The following is a 19378-nucleotide window of genomic DNA, read 5'->3' as shown; positions in this document are numbered from 1 at the left end:
GAACTTTCATTAGAATAGACCTGAAGCAGTCAGCTAACTTTTATTTACTTAATTTCTATTGTTGCCCAACTCAACTAAGTGACTCTGGGCAGCAACTAATCCTTGTTGTGTGACATACACAAATACACAGTTCTAAGAAAATGCATTTGTCTTCTCTGGGATTGTCTATTTTTTGCATTCTTTTGCCATCAAATCTTATTGGAGTTTCAGATAGATCTTAAGTGATACATACAGTATAAGAAATTTGAATGCACAAATACCAAAGTTTGGTGCTTGTTTCATTTGTTGTATTTAAAAGATCATCCCATATGTGATATGCTACACAATAGAAGACCCATCCTTTCTGCATGTATCAAAGCAGTAAGGTTTTGATAGTGTAATCACAGATGCCATCCTGATTTTTTCTGATCTCCCTCTAATGCTCAGGCATGTAACAATAATAAGATGTTACTGTATACATAAACACATGCATACAATATTCATGGATTATCATAAATTCAAAACAAACATACATTAAGAATATATTAACTCTGCAATTCTATGTATATTTAAATGTTGGGGTAAACTTGCTGAACATGTAATACAAAACATGCAAGCACAGGATTGTACTGCACATCTACACAAAGGATCATCTATTTTACCTGACACTTTTCACAGCACAATCCTTCAGCACATGCTGATCCACGTGTTAGCTTGCAGCTGGCAGCATCACAACAAGGATTGGTACATTCCTGTCAAGAAAATGACTTTGGTGGGATATTCCATAATCGACTGTTGAAGAAAACTTCCATTGGACTCAATAAGATTAATATTCTCCCCATTGGGATGTGACTAAAGGAATTTTAATAAACATTCCTGCAGAACTTTGCTTTTTAATCGAACCATTTTTTTAAAAAAAAAACCCCACCCATTTATAATTATATAGTAAAACCAGTGTTTTATAAACACCTGAAAAGTGCTCGTTGGTAAGGAACCTTTTTTTTCTAATGTGATTACTGCAAAATTTTACTTCATATTAAGGGAAGATTTGATAGAGAAAACAAAACTGCATGGACAGTGGCACAGATCAGTGGCATTCTCTGTGTTATCGCCATGAGGCTAAACAAGATAGAAACTTTTTGTCAATCTATAGTATGCTTTTTTCAAAAATTGCATTGTTGTTGCATTAGGCCAGGGATCTTCAAACGTGGCCCTTTTATGACTTGTGGACTTCAACTCCCAGAATTCCTCAGCCAGCCTGCCTGGCTGAGGAATTCTGGGAGTTGAAGTCCACAAGTCATAAAAGGGCCACGTTTGAAGACCCCTGCATTAGGTATCAAAGTACCACTGAGGATCAAAGTATAGCAATGAGCCTGGCATTAGTGTGCAATGCTTCATTTTCAGTTCCAAAAACCTGTAAAGGTAAAGGTAAAGGTTCCCCCGCACATGCGTGCTAGTCATTTCCAACTCTAGGGGCCGGTGCTCATCTCCGTATCAAAGCCGAAGAGCCAGCGCTTGTCTGAAGACGTTTCCGTGGTCATGTGGCCAGCATGACTAGACGCCAAAGGCGCACAGAACGCTGTTACCTTCCCACCGTAGTGGTTCCTATTTTTCTACTTGCATTTTTATGTGCTTTCGAACTGCTAGGTTGGCAGAAGCTGAGACGAGTAACAGTCGCTCACTCTGTTACGTGGCACTTGGGATTCGACCTGCCAAAAACCTGTGGTGCGACGCAAATGCAATATCTATCTATATCTCCTTAAAGCAACTGTGTCTTTTCCTGATTTCTAAAAAGGATGAGCCTGTGGATCCAGAAAAAGATGCAGCTGCACTAAGGAGTTACATAAAAATCCTTGTAGGGTTAGCTCTAACCCTAACCCTAATGCTCACTTAGCATTTTAGAACAGAATTTGGAGCTTTGCATAGGCCTAGTATTGATGTCTATGTGTGTGTATAATTCTATCGTATCAATATTTTAAAATATAAATATAAATTACCTACTTTTGGAGTGCCACAATCACATTCTTCATTCCTATCCACAATGTTATTGCCACACATGGGCTCTGTAAATATATCACTTGGCTTTGGAGAATTTCTGAGACAGCTTCCTCCGCCTCTCAAGATAAGTTGCTCAAAATCACTAGAGCTGCAGCTGCTGAAGTTCCTGGACCCACTAGAAAGAAATTTTTTTCCAGGATATGGAGTAATCTATTTCCCATTTTGTGCCTCAATTTTACTGAGTTTACATTTCTACAATTGTACTATACTTCATCGTAACACTAAAGTAATGTTTCCCCACCTCAAAATAAGCCCGTTTATAACTCTGAGAGGGTACATGATATTGTGAGCCAGAAACTGGCCAATTGTTGAAATGGGGAAATATATAAAAACTGCATTGTAATTCCTCTAATAGGCTTGTCATAACTGGGAAAAAAAAGAAGAAAACTTAAAGTCTGCCCCCCAATCCAGATAAGGATGAAAAGCCCAGCTGTCTCCACCCAGATGATCCCTTGATTTTCCTTTAAAACAGAAGTGTCAAACTCGCAACGTCACGTGACGTGTCACAACGTATTGTGACTTTTTTTTGCCTTTGCTGGCAATGGGATGGGTGCGGTTTCACTATGATGCATCCGGCCCGTGGGCCAGCAGTTTGACACCCCCGCTTTAAAAACATTAGGCCACTTTCATAACTTGCACATGTGTCTCAGATTGATGAGTCACAATGAAAGCTATGACTTCATTTTTCCCCTCTGGCAGCACTTCTTATTCATGACTTGGCACCATGAGTGTGTAAATTAGCACCGTTAATAGTCTTCCAAGGGTGGGGAATCTCCATCCATTGTTTGTCTGCCATCTCTAGGGTAAAGACTCAGGCTATGATTCTGCTCTGTCATTCAGAAGCTTCCCGCTCAGTTCAAGATTTTAAAATGAGCTGCTCCATATGGAATCTGTTACTTAGGCCTGTCCTAATTTATCACCTCTGCCCAGATCATTTTGCAAAGAAACAGCAGTTCATTGTTTCCTCTTTAACCAATTAAGACAAGTTTAGGGAGGAATGAAGTTGGGTTTTCTTTTGCTTTTTTGATCAATGTAAGTGGCTGGCTAGGCTCCATGGGATTTGACAAGTATTTCGGATGCTTGAAGTCCTTGTCAATGTCTTTACCTTCTTCATGAAGGAAAATAAGTGATAAATAGAATGATTATTAGCATGTACACGTAGTCCTCAACTTATAACTATTTGTTTGGTCACCTTTTGAAGTTACAATGGCACTGAAAAAAGTGACATGACCATTTTTCACGTTTACGACCCTGGCAGCATCCTCATGATCACATGATCAAAACTTGGCAACTGACTCATATTTATAACAGTGGCTGTGTCCTGGGGGTCATGGGATCCCCTTTTGTAACCTTCCAACAAGTGAAGTCAACAGGGAGACCACATTCACTTAACAACCGTGTTACTACCTTAACAACTGCGGTGATTCACTTAACAACCGGGGCAAGAAAAGGTGTACAATGGGGCAAAACTCACTTAACAACTGTCTCACCTAGCAACAGAAAGTTTGGGCTTGATTGTGGTCATATGTCATTGCTAATGAACATGCGTGCAACCTGACAAATACATGGATTGCTGTGAACCCTTTGGACAGCACCCTTTTTGTACGTCTTTGTTAGATTAATATTCCAACTTTACTCCAATGCAATGCTTGATCCTAAAGTCTCTAATTGATCAAACACCAACAAAGAATTGGCACATTAAACTTAATATATAAATAAAATAAAAACCAAGCCTATGTAAAAATAAAGTTAAGCAAATGTTCTTACTTATCTGAACTGTACATTATATAGGTATTTGGACATCTTTCATCGTCGTGATTCATACCAAGATTATGTCCCAACTCATGCGCAACCACTGTAGCTTGATTTATGGCAGAGCCGTGATCGAACTAGCAGGAATATCAGCATTGTTAGCATAGGGTGGGGAATGGGGGATGATTCTTTTTTTAAACAAGAAAAATAGCAACAGCACAGAATAGAAAATAACACCTGAGCTAGACAAATCGAAGTCTGTTTCATTTCATTTCCCCTGTGAACTCCAAATTCTGATGGGAAGAAGCCCACAATTAGGAGATGAGCACAAGGTTAGTTGCAGAATTCCACTGCAGCTCAGTCTTGGCACAGCATACCATCACCAAGACCCCTTTTTAAGAACATCTCAGCAGGTAGCAATTATGAGAGTTCATGGTAATGATTTGCAGTTAGGAAAAAAAAATTGAAAAACCTCCTCTTTCCCTCTTCTTAATTACACTATTTATTCTTTTTAAAATCTGTTTTCATTTTCTACCTATCGCATACCGTTTTATAAAGCTCAGTCATGTTGCCTCTTACCAGCCTTTTGTTTATCATCAAAAGCCTTATTTTAAGCTTTCTCTATAGAGAAAGATCTCCTTTGGTCTCCTTTGGGTTACTTTTCTATGTTCCCGATGTGCTAGCGTTAGACTTTGTAGGTGTTCAGCATGACTTTGTCAATGGGTTAGCAGTCAACACCAATGTAGGCATCTGCCACGTGCCTCTGCTTTCCACAAGAATCTATTCTAGACACAGTGTTGAATGTTTGCAGCCCTGACACAATGTAACAGATGAAAATGTTCTCTATGTAAAAGACTCTCTGTTTACAACTGAGACAGGATATTATACTTACAGTAGTGATTGATCCTCCATGATCTGCAGTACAGACTGTGCCAACGTAAGCCATTCCAACTGTTGTACCGAAGGGCCTTCTCCCTCTGAAATGCAGGAACAGATTAAGGGTGACATGGGGTTGAGATCCATCTCAGGACTGAATAATGTACACATAAACATTTCCTTTATTTATACACATTTTGGTACACATACACACAAACCAAGCGCATAAAATATCTCCCTTGCTTCCCTGACCTTTTCAAATGCTACAGTATTTTAACATCCTGGAAAAAGTTATTGAATTGGATTCGAGATACATTGGATCCTCGGCCCGTTGTTTAATTTCATTTGATTTTAAGACAGATATAATGTCTTTGGCAGACTGAGTATCCCGTCTCTTATGTTAATGACAGACAGATATAATTATCCATATGGTATCTTTCCCTATCTTAGATTAATTCTATGTCATGTTAATGATAATTCAATTAATCTATTGCATGAGAATTTTAAACTTCTTTATCCTTTATTTATAATATACTATAATGGTATAAAATATACTATGTTCAAAAATTTAAAAATAAACTTGAAACGTATTTTGGCTTATATTCTAATAGCTAAGAAAAATATATTTTCTTAGGCAATTAGCAGCCAAAAATTATTTTTAAATAATTTTTGTGCCAATCTCCACAAACATCCACAAGCATATCAACCAAAATCTTTCCCTAAATGATATAAATTTCTAAAATTACTGGAATATTACAACTGTAGAATTTTCATTTTGTTCTCAACACTCAAATATATCTTTATGTATGATATAAAGGAAAATCCTTACATGATGAGATGGGCAATATCATTTCTTGATCTCGTAATAAGATTCGTTTTCCTCCAAGTCACAAATTTGCCCAATACATCTCCAGCTGAATCGCCTCCCACCTCTATCTGGTTTCCATTTGTCCATATTTCCAATCCAATTAGGACAACTTGTATGTTTAAGGGTCTGAACATCTGTAAATATACATTTGTTGCTATTATGTAGGTTTCAGTAAATTTAGATAATTTCTTCCAAACTGTTCCATCTCTGGCACTAAGCTGGTGGGAAATATGCCGTGCAAAGAAGTATATCTAGTTAGCCTGAAGCCAATGAATGTGCAGTCAGCACACTGACTATGTTTACATGTTGAACTCATAGTCCACTTTACCTATGAGTTAAAAAAACAAACCATAATTGACATAATGCATTACTAAAAGACAGAGTTCACAAGCTCCAAGGTTGTGATTTGCAAACCTGGTTACTTAAGGACATTTTCTTTGTTTGAACAGATTCCACAACATGCACAAATGCGCACCCACTGAGGCTTTGTTGTAAATAATTCCTGCTAACGCATACAAACACTTCTCCAGAATTATCACTCTTAATATGAATTATGCTGCATATATAGTTGAACAGCTATATTCATTCATTCATTCAGAAGCAAAAGAACTAATACAATAAACAAACATTTTGATCCAAAAGTTCCTGTTTTTCAAAATGTACTAGTTGTGTTCTTACAAACTATTTGAGATAACAAAGGGGTAAAGTTCACAGCAGGAGGAATATTTGTGCAATCATGAAAGGCGAGATAGAAAAATCTTCCTACACCAGCAGATTAATTTGCATAAGAATTTTGTGACTTCAAGAAATAGGATTGTGTAAGAAAGCAAGTCCTGGTCTCTGAAATGGAATACTAATACTTATAGGAAAGGTCCCATTTATCCATCATTATGCAATAAAGGAAGGTGACATTTTATAGGCAATTGAGGTGAACTTCTCTCGATAAACTTCTACTCTCAATGTATTTAAAATATATAATCACTGTTTCCCTAATTGTCATAATAATTACATTGTTTAACATGCAGTTTTCTTTTCTAATACTGGGGAAAATGGCAAGTCACATAGACTAGAAAAGGGTTAGGTTGTAAATCCCAATCAGTTCAGGAAATGTAAGAAGCTCATTTACTCTTAAACATGTTTCTCTGTGTAAGCAAGATTAAAAAATGATAATGAAATTTAGCCCAATTTTATTTATTTATAAAAAAATGTGCTGCCCACTGCAACAACTCTTAATACTTACATATAATTGACATACAATTTTTACATAAAAGAGAACTATTCTAAAACTACTAATCTACTAACTATTCTAAAACTACTAACTAATAGCCTTGGTGGAGCAGTGGGCTAATGCCTCCTTAAGTAACACCAGCTGCCTGCAATTAGTGCAGGTTCGATTCCCACCAGGCTCAAGGTTGACTCAGCCTTCCATCCTTCCGAGGTAGGTAAAATGAGGACCCAGATTGTTGGGGGCAATAAGCTGACTTTGTAATAATGCCGCTTGGGGGTGTGTGTGAAAGCCCTAATAAGCAGGCATATACAAAGAATGAAGGCTACTGCTAAGCTTGTAAGCCGCCCTGAGTCTTCGGAGAAGGGCGGGATATAAATGGAATTTAAAAAAAAAATAAAAAAAAATACTACAAGTAATATTAAAGGTCAATATTAAAATTCTGAATATAGCAGTAGGTTTTAAGTCTATTCGGAAGAATAACAAGAAGGCGCCTGCCATAATTTACTGTATATATAGAGATTCCTTTAATGGATCACAATCTCATTTTCACAAATATATTTGCTTTTGTCTGTATATATATTTTATGAAGTTAACAGCAAACAAAGCCTAACTATAAACTGAATTATGTCACATAAATAGTATCTAATTTTTGCAGCAGCAGAATGTAAAAGTAAGTTCTGTATCTTGGATTTGGTTTTTTTTTAACCTATGTCGTGACCAGCTTCAGTTATGGAAACTTCATTATTGTCTATTTTTTATTTACTCTTAAAATGTGGCATAACAAATGAATGACAAAATATGCTGACTTACCCCATCTACATAATTAATCAGTTCAACTGTTTCTTTCTGTACAGCTTCAACAGTTCTTTTGAATATATACTAAAACAATTAAAGAAAGAAGACATTGTAATCAGGAAAGGCAATTAGGAAAAAATTTTTAAAAATCCCCAGCAATGTTGGTCCACCAAAAAATCCAAAATCTAAAATACCGTACCTTCATATGGACCAATCAACTTAACACAACTTAAGTATCATTAAATTAAGACCATTAGTCATCTATTTATCTCTAGCCTAGGAAGAAACTCAACTTTTTGTCCTGGCAGAAATAAAGACTTATTATTGTGTTCATATCAGCAATGTAGCCACGGAGAAATTCTGGATAATAAAGCTAAAGATATTTGGCTCAGAGAAATTACCCTGTTGTTATCAACAACCATATAGAGTTCGATGTATCGCTTATCTGGTAGCACAGTTCTTCTTTTCTGTAAAATTGAAAACAGACCCCCATTACATAACTGTTTTATTTTGAATTAGTTCAAAAATGAAGTAAAAAGTTAACACTAGCATTTGAAGCCAATTGATGTGAACTATTGTGGCCTGAAAATAACCAATCTCACTTAGGTCAGTCAAACAATTGTTTTCAAAATCAAATCAAATCAAAATTCCTTGTTTGCTTTTAGTATTTCGATTCAAACTGGATTTGGGATCAAACTGTGAAGCAACAATACATTTTCCCCCTTTTTTCAGCCAAATTACTTGAATTTGATTTTAGGTGAAGTAATTCAAGTTAGATAATTTTAAGTTATTATTCTCTTTCTGTTCCCCCACCTCCACCCCACTTCCCAAGCATTATTTAATTTCAGAGAGAAATAACATGAGGAAAAATGTCCTTGGTGTGAAATAAATAATTTGTTAAAAGCGAAAGAGCTGTGGCTAATATCTAGAATACATAGATTAAAGCATGCAATATATGAAAAGCAATATAAAAACACATTTACCCTTCGAAGAGTGTCCTTACTGAAAGGACTATGTGATACATTACTGTATTTTAAAATATGTTCATGATACCAGTCATCACTTTGTACACCACAGGAAAAAGGTTCGTGAGATTTATCTAATACATAGAGAAAGTGTTCAAATTTATTTGATCCTTTAACTGGCTCCATGCCATATTGTTTGTCACCAATATAGAGGATTCCCCTAAAAAGGACAAGAAAAGTTATTTGATTAAAGGCCAGCTATATAAACAAAAATAACCATGAATAAGTACCACAATGTAATACACAGCAACATGACAGTACAAATCTGCTAGTTTCTCAATGAGGAAATATAATGATATGTCTTTAGATACAGGTAGTTCTCAATTTACACCACAATTGAGCCCAGAATTGATGTGGCTAAATTAGAAGTTTGTTAAGTGAGTTTTGTCCCATTTTACAACTTTTGTTAAGTGAATCACTGCAGTTGTTAAATTAGTAGCATGGTTGTTAAGTGAATCTGCCTTGCCAGAAGGTCGCAAAAGATGGTCACATGAGCTCGGGAAAATGCAACCATCATAAATATGAACCAGTTGTCAAGCATCTGAATGTAAATCACATGATCTTGAAGATGTTGTAATGGTCATAAGTGTGAAAAATGGTCATAAGTCACTTTTTCCAGTGCCGTTGTAACTTTGAATGGTTGTAAGTTGAGGACTACCTGTATAGATGAATTAATATCAGATTCAGTTCTGGCACAAATGTCTAGAAGTTTACACATTTTGGAAGACCAGATAACTTTCCTAAATTCCAATAATGTAAACTAGGCATAGGAACCTCTAGCTCTCCAAATGTTCTTTAAATACATCCTCTCATTCTCCTTCACCGTAGGCCTTATTGGCTGTGACTACTAGGAGTTATTTTTCCGCAAATACTGGAAGGCCATAACCATCCTTTTTATTTACACCCAATATTCAAAATAGCAACGAATTGTCTCTTATCAGCCTTTTTCTATCTGGCCTTCTCCCAAGGCCAGAACTTTCAATCAGTATGGCTAAAACCAGGGATCGTAAGAATTATAGCTCTAATACATCTGGACTCTTCAGACTTTCAAAAGTAATATGAAGATGATCCATGATTATTTTCACGGTTGCTGAGCTGAAATTCTGGGAGAAAAAAAAGCAAAAATCACTAGCCTACTCTATGCTACTGCTATGTTCCACTGTTGTAACACTTCCTTATTCTCCAAACACTCCATGCAAAACGAAGCTTTTGTTGTATCTGCTACGCTTGTGGAATGGGATAATCCTGAGCTTTCCCAACTCTAATATACTATGATTAAATGAAAGAATAAGAAGACTAGAGGAGAGTGGGGATCTTAGTTATCTAGTTATCTCCCTTTGCATTCCAGTGTTAAAGGAAGAATGGAGACAGACGAAACACTTTGTTTTGGCTACTACTGAGGGGATAAGTTCCCCTTATTCGACTGAAAGCTTAGAAGCAGAAAATGGATGAAACAAGATACAAAACAACACAGTAGGTTCAACTATACCACAGCTCAGTCAGAAATGCCTTAGCAAAACTCTCCAAAACAACTTATACTTGTGGGAATATCGATTGCAGAGTTGATTTCAAATTAGCACAGAATATGAAAGTGCTCTAGGCTTCACTTTCTTCCATTGTATTGAAAACTGTCTGTCTCTATTTATTGATAAAAGGAAAAAGAAGGATTATACCTAAGGCCATCACAGGTACTGAGAGCAAGCAGAGAATCTGGAACTCCCTCAACATTTCCATGGTAGTAACAGTGGGTCTGAAACCAAATAATTAACAGCAGTTTTTTCAGGCAAATAGTAAATGCAGTTTATTATCTGATGGAAATAAGTATGCCATACAGTTAGCCCTCAAACTATAACCACTATTGAGACTGTAATTTCTGTTACTAAACAAGGCAATTATTAAGTGAGTTGTGTCCGATTTTATGATCTTTTTTGCCCTGGTTGTTAAGTAAATCACTGCAGCTGTTAAATGAATCATGCAGTTGTTAAGCAAATCTTCCCCCATTCATTTTGCTTGTTGGAGCTAGCTGGGAAGGTCAAAAAGGGTTTTTAATAGTACAGGGTTGATTTAATATTTTTAAATTGGGTTTTAACTTTTGTATGGTTGATTTTTAACTCCCTGTAAACCGCCCTGAGTCCTCAGGGAAGGGCGGTATATAAATGCAATAAAATAAAATAAAATAAATAAATAAAAATGGAGATCACATGACTCCAGGACATTGAAACCATCATGATAAATCTGCATGATATGCTTACCTCCATGGAGGTTTCTCATTTTCTTTCCTTTGTGTCTCACAGAAAATAAGATGAACGTTTTGTATTGTAACATATGGATCATTATAAGTAATTTCTTGTTATGGTTTGAAACAATTAAGATATAATGGTTCTCTGAATCATTTTTATATAAAGGATATACAGTAGTGACAGGGCTTTTATAGTGTGCTCACGTAGTATGATGTGATTTGCTGGTTTTTGCTCAGTGTAATGTACAAACACTAAACTGCTGCTATTATAGTTAAGTACACCTGAGGGCATAGGACTATTCTATAAAATACAAAATAATGTGCATTCTAACTTTGATTTTCACAGGACTTTCCCATAGAATTAGGGAACTATCGATTGCTTTCTAGATATAGTTTCTTCCCAATTTTTTTAAAAAAAGCTTTCCTGCATTGGAAGAAAAGCAATATCAAAGAACTGGGGTTATCTCTATAGAAAAATGTACATTAAATAATTTAATAGTCAAAACCTCCAAGGCCTTGGGGGCTCCAGGACAGGCAAACTCAATACAAGCAAGTAGTTTTTGATACTATGTTTTGCATAAAATTCAACCAAGACAATCATAATGTTTTAATTGGCCCAAACAGTGAGAAGCTAACACTTTAGCAAGGTTTGCTGGAAGTTCAGATCTAATACTGGACTCCTTTTTGGAATGGAAGTTTCTCAGCTTCAAATTCACTCCTCTATGAGCACTAGTGCCTTAAAATGGCAGCCTTTTAAGTTTTCAAAAAGCATTTTTATTAGCAGATAAAGTTACTGGCAAAAAAGATCAACTCAGGTAACAAATTACCAAGTTAACTCTCATTTGATACTGATGGCAATGAGTTGACCCAGTGCTCAAAGGAAATGAATTGAACAGGGGTTTTTTGGATCCATGATGTCTATCCATGTCGCCCCCAATAGGAAGAATATTCTAGGCATGCTATTCTGTGTGGGAGTCCTAGAGCATCATTCAGAAATATCTGAAGCTCAGATTCACAGGCAGATTCAGGCTGAGTAAAAAAAGTTTCTTATAAAATTTTTTGTTAGTTGTATGCTAAAAAATACTGCTAGTAAAAGAATATACTTTCATAAGATATATTGTTTAACTTCCCAGACTATTAATCATCATAGCAAAGGAGGAAATACAGTGCATTCCAAGAACTAAATGTAACAAAATAGCCCTGCCACAGAAAAGTGGTTTTCGGGAATGGAATGACATTGTCTTCTCCTCGTGTTTCACACTTGCTAGAATACAATTCACACCATATCCAGCTAGTAGGGCCATTGGAAAAAGTTTTGTACAACTCAAAGCTTTATTTATTCATTTTTTTAACCTTTCCTTACGAACTCAAGAAGGCATATCTATCACTGTTTCTGCTTCCCTTTTATCAGAATAGGTGGCTCAGCAGTTAAAAATGCTGAGCTGGTCAGCTGGAAAGCTGGCAGCCTGGGTTCATGACCCAAGTGCGGTGTAACAGAATGCACTCTTTGTTACTTGTTCCAGTTCCTGCCAATCTAGCGGTTTGAAAGCATGGAAATGTGAGTAGATAAATAGGTACCATTTCAGTGGAAAGGTAACAGTGTTCTGTGCGCCTCAACGTATATTCATGCTGGTCGCATGACCACAGAAGTGTCTTTGGACAACACTGGGTCCCTCAGCTAAGAAATAGAGATGACCACTGCCCCTAAATTCAGACACAACTGGACAGGGGAATCTTTCACCTTCACCTTCAATAATAATAGAAAGTTGTCTTCTTCACAGATACAACATACCTGAGTTTCCACAGGAGTACTCTCCAGCTTGCCCTCTTGGTTATAAGTATATATTGTGAATTTTTCCCCAAGAAGGTTTCTGCAGCAAATTTCAATTCAATCGTATTTTAAAATGCAGGTTATTCATCAACGAATGATAATAATACAATACTTTAATACACTGGTCAAAGTAAAAGTAAAATTGATCCACGATATTTTAGTGAAATATAAGCTGAATTTGATTTTTTTTTAAAAAAAATGTATTAAGTAAACATTCGAGCATTTTTAAATACGGAAATCTTATCATTTTCAGCAATGGTAGTGCCACATCCTGTTAATCCATCATGTAAAGTAATATTAAGCTAAAATGTAATATTAAGCAGTGAATTAATAATACCATAATGAACAATTATTATTATTCTAGCAATATAAGAAATGGAAGCATCCTATGTAGTTTAGCAAAGATCTCAGTGGTAGATCTCAGAATGTAATTCTATACTATGATACCCTTCAATCATTTTAAGACTTTCCCTGGTCAGTAGGCGTAATAAGGAACACCTTCATCACCTAAATCACAGACCCAAGGAGTTCTCACCTTTATTATGCAATTACCCTGCTTTATTCATCATTTAAAAGCCAGCCAATAGTATCCTGCATTTATAATATTTTGATCTTTTTCTATCACTATTTTCATAATTTATGGTTCAAGTGAAAATCAAGGTGGAAAAGAAGAAATAACTATGCAGTGCCTTGGGGCTTAGTGGTAGATGTAACCCTGCAATATCTTTGTGCCAAAAATTAATTATACAATTGTTATTGTGTAATAAACGTAAAATGCCAAGTATTTTGAGCAAGCGGTACTCCAGTAGGTATTGCCAAGATGTTATATATCCTGACTATCTCTCACAAGCTACTCCTATGGCTTGCTTATTCAAGTCATCCACTTATCATGTAAGATTTCCTTACTGACAGGAAACTAACCCAATTCAATTAACCTCTTTTGCTGTTTCTAAGTCTCATTTAATCATCCCATTGATCCAGTTATGCTTCTCATGTAAATGGAACAACGGAAATGTTTCAATAGATGTATGATTCAAGGTAAGATTTTATGATTTAGATATAGGTTTCTTGGTCTTTTGCTCATTTACTTTTTATTTATTTATTTATTACTCATTACTTATGGGGTACTGCTTGTTGTATAGCTTTAACTTGCCCCTCCCATTTTTTGTTTGTTAGGCTTTGTCCTTAAATGTTCTGAAATGACATGGATGACTTTCTTGTATCATTTTCACTCTATGACCTAATGTTGCACTGAACTAAATCCAGTTCAGCTGCTAGACTGTGGATTCCATAAGTCCCATCTGTTTCTCATCTGCAAAAGCCATCTGCATTTTACAAAACTTTTCATTGTGATAGCATATACTCATAAAACACAGGATCCACACCCAAAATATTTTCTCTCCTCAGGCACCCACAGTAAAGTTATTTCAGCTCATAATCTAGCATAACTCCTTACTTCTTGTAAGATGAAGAATATCCTCAAATGTTTTTCCCAATGCCTCATTCAAAATAGAATATTTCTCTCTGACTTCCATGCTAGCAAATGCCATTCTTTAAAGGGTTTCTTCTATTCAATAGAATCTATTGTATTCTACCTTTCAGACTGCTGGTTTTAGTGATGCTTTCACATTCCTCAAAAAAAAAAGTTAAAATAAAATGGAAAAGGATCCAGAATTGCATACAACATACTTATTTTTCTTTAATTTCAGAATGTGTGTTCCATTTCCAGTTTGTATCGAATAAGAGAGCTGATCATCTAAGTGTTCCTGAAATATAATCAGAGAGAGATATATAAAGCATTTAATGTGTGCTTCACCAATTCTTTGCAATGGTGCTGTTGCTTACAACCCCCCCCCCATATGCTAATATGGTTATGCTTACTTTCTAACCAGAAAACAAATCAGACAGCTCACTCCGGCTTGACATTTAACATACTGTATGTTTTACTATATCTTCTGCAACTTAGACACATCTAACAAAATAAATGTGGGTCTGTGTGTGTGTGTGTATGTATGTGTATAAGGTATGTTTATAGGCATAGGCAGAGATATAATTTATTTAGGTATGGCATAACATACATGGATTTACAACATGTATTAACATTTCACTTAGATTAAAACAATGAAATATGAATGTTAAAAGGAATTGTATTCAGATAACAGTGTCTAGGGCTCTAGGCCATTTTTCCAGATAAAGGCATCATTGCTTATCTGGAAAAAATCAGATATTTGGACCAATACATGCCCTTAGCTTACAGCCGGTCACAATGTGATCTACAGTTTGACACGGGACCCCACAGTCACACTGAAGGGATGATGTTATATCCCATTTATACAGTGAATCCCAGCAGATGCCAGGTGAGGTGCGAATCCTATTCAGGTTACATATACATATGTATACAATTATAAAGCCCCAATATAAATCTGCAATGCACATACAGACACATTATTCCAAGGTTGCAGATCTACATAGTGTAAATTACATTCTGACAATGTAGCTAAATTCATTGGATTTCTTGCTGGACTAACATGATGAATACAATATGCTGCCACCTTTCCCCAGCATGTTTTGCAATAACAATAGAGCTTTACAGCCCTCTCTAAGTGGTTTACAGAGTCAGCCTATTGCCCCCAACAATCTGGCTCCTCATTTTGCTGACCTCGGAAGGATAGAAGGCTGAGTCAACCTTGAACCGGTCAGCATCAAACTCCTGGCAGTTGAATGCAGAGTTAGCCTGCAATACTGCTTTCTAACCACTATACCACCACGGTTCTTGATTCGACTGCAACAGTGATGCTAACAATGAGACTAGCTCAGAAAACAAACCTTCACCCTCAGTGATGCTACTGTTGCAGTCAACATGGTCCATGGACTCTTGGCTTGTTCAGATTCATCCCATTTCCTCTCAGGTACAAGGCTAGTTCTCTCTGACATCAAAGGATCTGCTGGATCAATGTTTTCCAACTACTAATCTCAAGGAGGTTAATTTATACCCATTCTAGAACTCCCATAAAGGCATTTTTTAAGGAAGGAAGGAAGGAAGGAAGGAAGGAAGGAAGGAAGGAAGGAAGGAAGGAAGGAAGGAAGGAAGGAAGGAAGGAAGGAAGGAATTCTTCTAATGTAAGAATTGTACCATCCAGCCTTTATATATGTTGGAAAATCCAGCACTAGACTCCTCTAAACTGAATGATAGGATTGTTGTGTCTAGCTACCACCATGTTGATCGATAAACAATAAAAGATTTGATAAAAGATTTTTGTATTAATACTAACAGTGGCTTGCAGAACTCTAAATTGTTTGGCAATAGCAACTAAATCAAGATATTGCTATTATTCCTCCTGATTTTGTTTAATGAGGACATAGATTGACCAACAATACTTGTCTTCTCTATTTATATATATTGTTAAATACTGTAGAATATTATCTGAGGAGCATCACAGGAATGAAAATAACTTAAATAGAAACAAACCTCGCTAAAATGTGTCCAGCGCTTCTCCCTGTCTCTTAATCTTCTAGGAATTATAATCTCGTATGTGGATTGCATATGAGTATGCCCGTCTACAAATGAAACATTTTTAAATTGGTATAGATTTTCCAATAACATCATAGTTTTTACTGAGTACAATTATAAGGAATCCAGAATTGTACTTTACAACAACTACATCAATATTTATTTATAGTAACTAAGAGAATCCACAAATCAGAAACAATGTAGTGACACCTTCTCTGACTAACAAATTTTAGTAAAAGGCATATCAGACGTGGAAAGTGTCTAAAGTGATGTAGGACTGATATCGGAAAGAGGCAGTCGGTTCCCTAGAAATATCAATGATTTCTTTGCAGGATGGGGAGGTAATTCTTGCCTGGACAGCAGAAGATTCTAGATCTGGGCCTAGAACAGACATGTCAAACACAAGGCCCGGGGGGCCAGATCCGGCCTGCGAAGTGGCTTCATGCGGCCCGTGAAGCCATCCTGGAAACAGTGAGGGAACAGCCCCCACTACCTTGGCCCTGGCCCAGAGACCCTCCTTCTGCCACAGACCCTCAGATCTGTCCCACTCCTGCCCAGGCCCCCATAGGCACCCTTGATGCGAACGATGTAGTGCTGGCCACGCCCACCCAGTAGGCCATACGCACTTTAGCCACGCCCACCCAGTAGGCCACACCCACCCAGGCCACACCCACTCGGCCCCCTGAGGGCAACCGCAATGCTGATGCGGCCCTCAATGAAATTTAAGTTTGACACCCCTGGCCTAGAAGGTCAACTTCATCTTCTACACTTCCATTTATTTTACCTCTATACTTTAAAGTGCATAAGCATGAAAAGTTAAAAGAAACTAAGTCTGCAAAGCCAGGGGAAGTTTCTTGGACACCTAGAGTTGCGGACAAAAAAAAAAAAGAGGGGGAGATAAAGTAAACCAACGAATAACGCAGTTTAGGAAAACCTGCGTATAATTCATCTCTCTCTCTCTTTTCAAACACCGAGTACAGTATTTCATTTTGATTATCCGCGCATAGACTTTCGCAGGAGCACCAGACTCAACTTTTTTTGGCGGGGGGGGGGGGTCATCCTCAGCATCACTACCCAGGAGAGCAATGAATATTTCAAAGAGGCAGAGCTCTCTCCCTTCTTTAATCCCTTTAAACATTTCCCTTGACATAGGTCTACGTCCATGTCGATTCTCAAAGCTCATCAGGAAACTCCAAATGCGCGGGGCAACAGCTCGCCTTGAACAGTGTAACTGCCAGTCAACTCTCTCTTCACTGAAAACGCCTTTGCCGGGAAGCGGAGTCACCGACAGCGTTTCCTTCCCTATAAGGAACCTCAAGATCATTTCCCAATAACTCGGGCTTGGCCGTTTTAGCCGACACTTTCACGCTCTTTCTTTTAAGCAGTCCGAAAGCCAATCAAAGACTAATACTTGCCCAGGGCTAAGCTTAGCTTTCCCACGGCGCTGAGTCCCAAGAGGAAGAAGTTCAGGTAATGGGCTGCTAACATGATCCGCTCTTGCCAGCTTCGATGGTTGAGGCGGGAACAGCCCGGGCGGAGTTCATCTGACGACTGTGGGTAAACAAGCGGCACTGAAACCTTAGGCGCACAAGCGGGAGGAGTTCACTAACCCCTCCCCACGAGCGGGGGTAGCGCTGGACCTCGGATTGATGAACTCGTTCCGCAGCATTTCGAGCATGAATCAAGCGATTGACAGGCAGCCCGGCGCCCAGCCAGGCGGAGGAAATTTTTAGGAAGTAAAGAGAGGTGGGGGAGTTTTCGCAAAAGGCAGTTGTAGACCAGCGTTTCCCAACCTTAGGAACTTGAAGATGCGTGGACTTCAACTCCCAGAATTCCCCAGCCAGCATAGCTGGCTGGGGAATTCTGGGAGTTGAAGTCCACGCATCTTCAAGTTCCTAAGGTTGGGAAACGCTGTTGTAGACGAGTGGTTTTTAGACTGCCACGGGCCCGGGTCGCTTCCGACGGGGATGATGGCAAGCTAGCAAGCCGTAATTTATTTATTTACTTATTTATTTAATTAATTAAATTTCTATACCGCCCTATTCCCAAAGGACTCAGGGCAGTTTACAGGGCAGCATAAAATACCATATACAAATAATATAGAATTAAAATACATGAAATTCATTAAGCCCAATGAAAACAATATTTAAAAAGCTAAAAACCCCTTCAGTCCAGGCCTGATAGATCGAAAAACCAGGTTTTCAGGTCCTGGCATCTTACAAATCTCATTTACACTCCAATGAAAAGATAGCGTCGTCCCCCACCCCCACCCCAGTGCATTTAGACTCCAAGAGGGTGGAAACTTCGAGGAAGGGAGGTGCTTTCCTGGAAAGCTGAAAGACCAAATTCCAGACCCAGAAGCAAGCGAAATTAAGTAGCTTAATCATACTGTGGTTAGAACCAGCCTTTCTCTAATTCAGAGGACTGGAAGAGAGCTGATGTAGTTCCCATCTTCAAAAAAGGGGGAAAAAATAGATCCTGGAAACTACAGACCTATCAGCCTGACCTCAATACCTGGGAAGACTCTGGAAAAGATAATCAAACAACAAATCAGCGAACACCTAGAGGCAAACAAAGTCATCACTAAAAGCCAACATGGGTTTGTCAAAAACGGATCATGCCAGACAAATCTTATCACATTCTTTGACCAAGTGACAAAATTAGTGGACCAGAGGAATGCTGTAGATATAATTTAGTTGGACTTCAGTAAGGCATTTGATAAAGTAGATCACAACCTACTACTTGATAAGACAGAAAAATGTGGGTTAGATAGCATCACCACCAGATGGATTCATAGCTGGCTGACAGGCCATACTCAGCGTGTGGTCCTCAATGGAACTGCATCTACATGGAAGGAAGTGTGTAGTGGGGTGCCCCAGGGCTCTGTTCTGGGCCCTGTGCTTTTCAATATCTTCATTAACGATTTGGATAAGGGGATAGATGGGGAACTCATCAAATCAGAGTCCAGAGTAATATATGCAAAAACAAAACAAACACTCCCACCAAACGGTGGTGGATAATGGTCAAACCATTCATCACAGAAACGGCTCTGTGTCTGTTGTTTTTAGCTTTCCAACTTTCTTCCACCACTCTCAACATTTTAGCAGACAACTGGTTCCCCTTTTGTTTTCTGCATTTGGGGACAGTTTTGTTTCTTCGTATTTAATGATGTCACAAATTTCAGCTAACCACTTCTCCAGGCATTCTGTGAAATCT

General features: G+C 37.7%; 1 protein-coding gene across 2 annotated transcripts in view; it reads right to left on the bottom strand.

Moving 5' to 3' along the window:
- LOC308668634 (disintegrin and metalloproteinase domain-containing protein 9-like) overlaps window positions 1-17733 on the bottom strand; it is a 33252-nt gene extending 15519 nt beyond the window's left edge. For both annotated transcript variants that reach the window (XR_014026556.1, XM_081328666.1), the window contains exons 1-13: window positions 17578-17733; window positions 16121-16209; window positions 14341-14417; window positions 12613-12691; window positions 10255-10331; window positions 8540-8741; window positions 7958-8023; window positions 7572-7640; window positions 5495-5667; window positions 4682-4766; window positions 3805-3926; window positions 1981-2152; window positions 642-731 (exon numbers count right to left, since the gene is read on the bottom strand). Coding sequence is in view for 1 of the 2 variants with exons in the window: in XM_081328666.1 (XP_081184792.1) it covers window positions 642-731; window positions 1981-2152; window positions 3805-3926; window positions 4682-4766; window positions 5495-5667; window positions 7572-7640; window positions 7958-8023; window positions 8540-8741; window positions 10255-10331; window positions 12613-12691; window positions 14341-14417; window positions 16121-16209; window positions 17578-17650 (1374 nt within the window). In the remaining variant the exon portion in view is untranslated. The remainder of the gene's footprint in view (window positions 1-641; window positions 732-1980; window positions 2153-3804; window positions 3927-4681; window positions 4767-5494; window positions 5668-7571; window positions 7641-7957; window positions 8024-8539; window positions 8742-10254; window positions 10332-12612; window positions 12692-14340; window positions 14418-16120; window positions 16210-17577) is intronic.
- Between the last annotated feature and the right edge of the window lie 1645 nt (window positions 17734-19378).

This window comes from Vipera berus (assembly GCF_964194415.1).
Source record: "Vipera berus genome assembly, chromosome: 5".
NCBI classification, from domain to species: domain Eukaryota; kingdom Metazoa; phylum Chordata; class Lepidosauria; order Squamata; family Viperidae; genus Vipera; species Vipera berus.
This window is presented reverse-complemented; position numbering and strand designations above follow the sequence as displayed.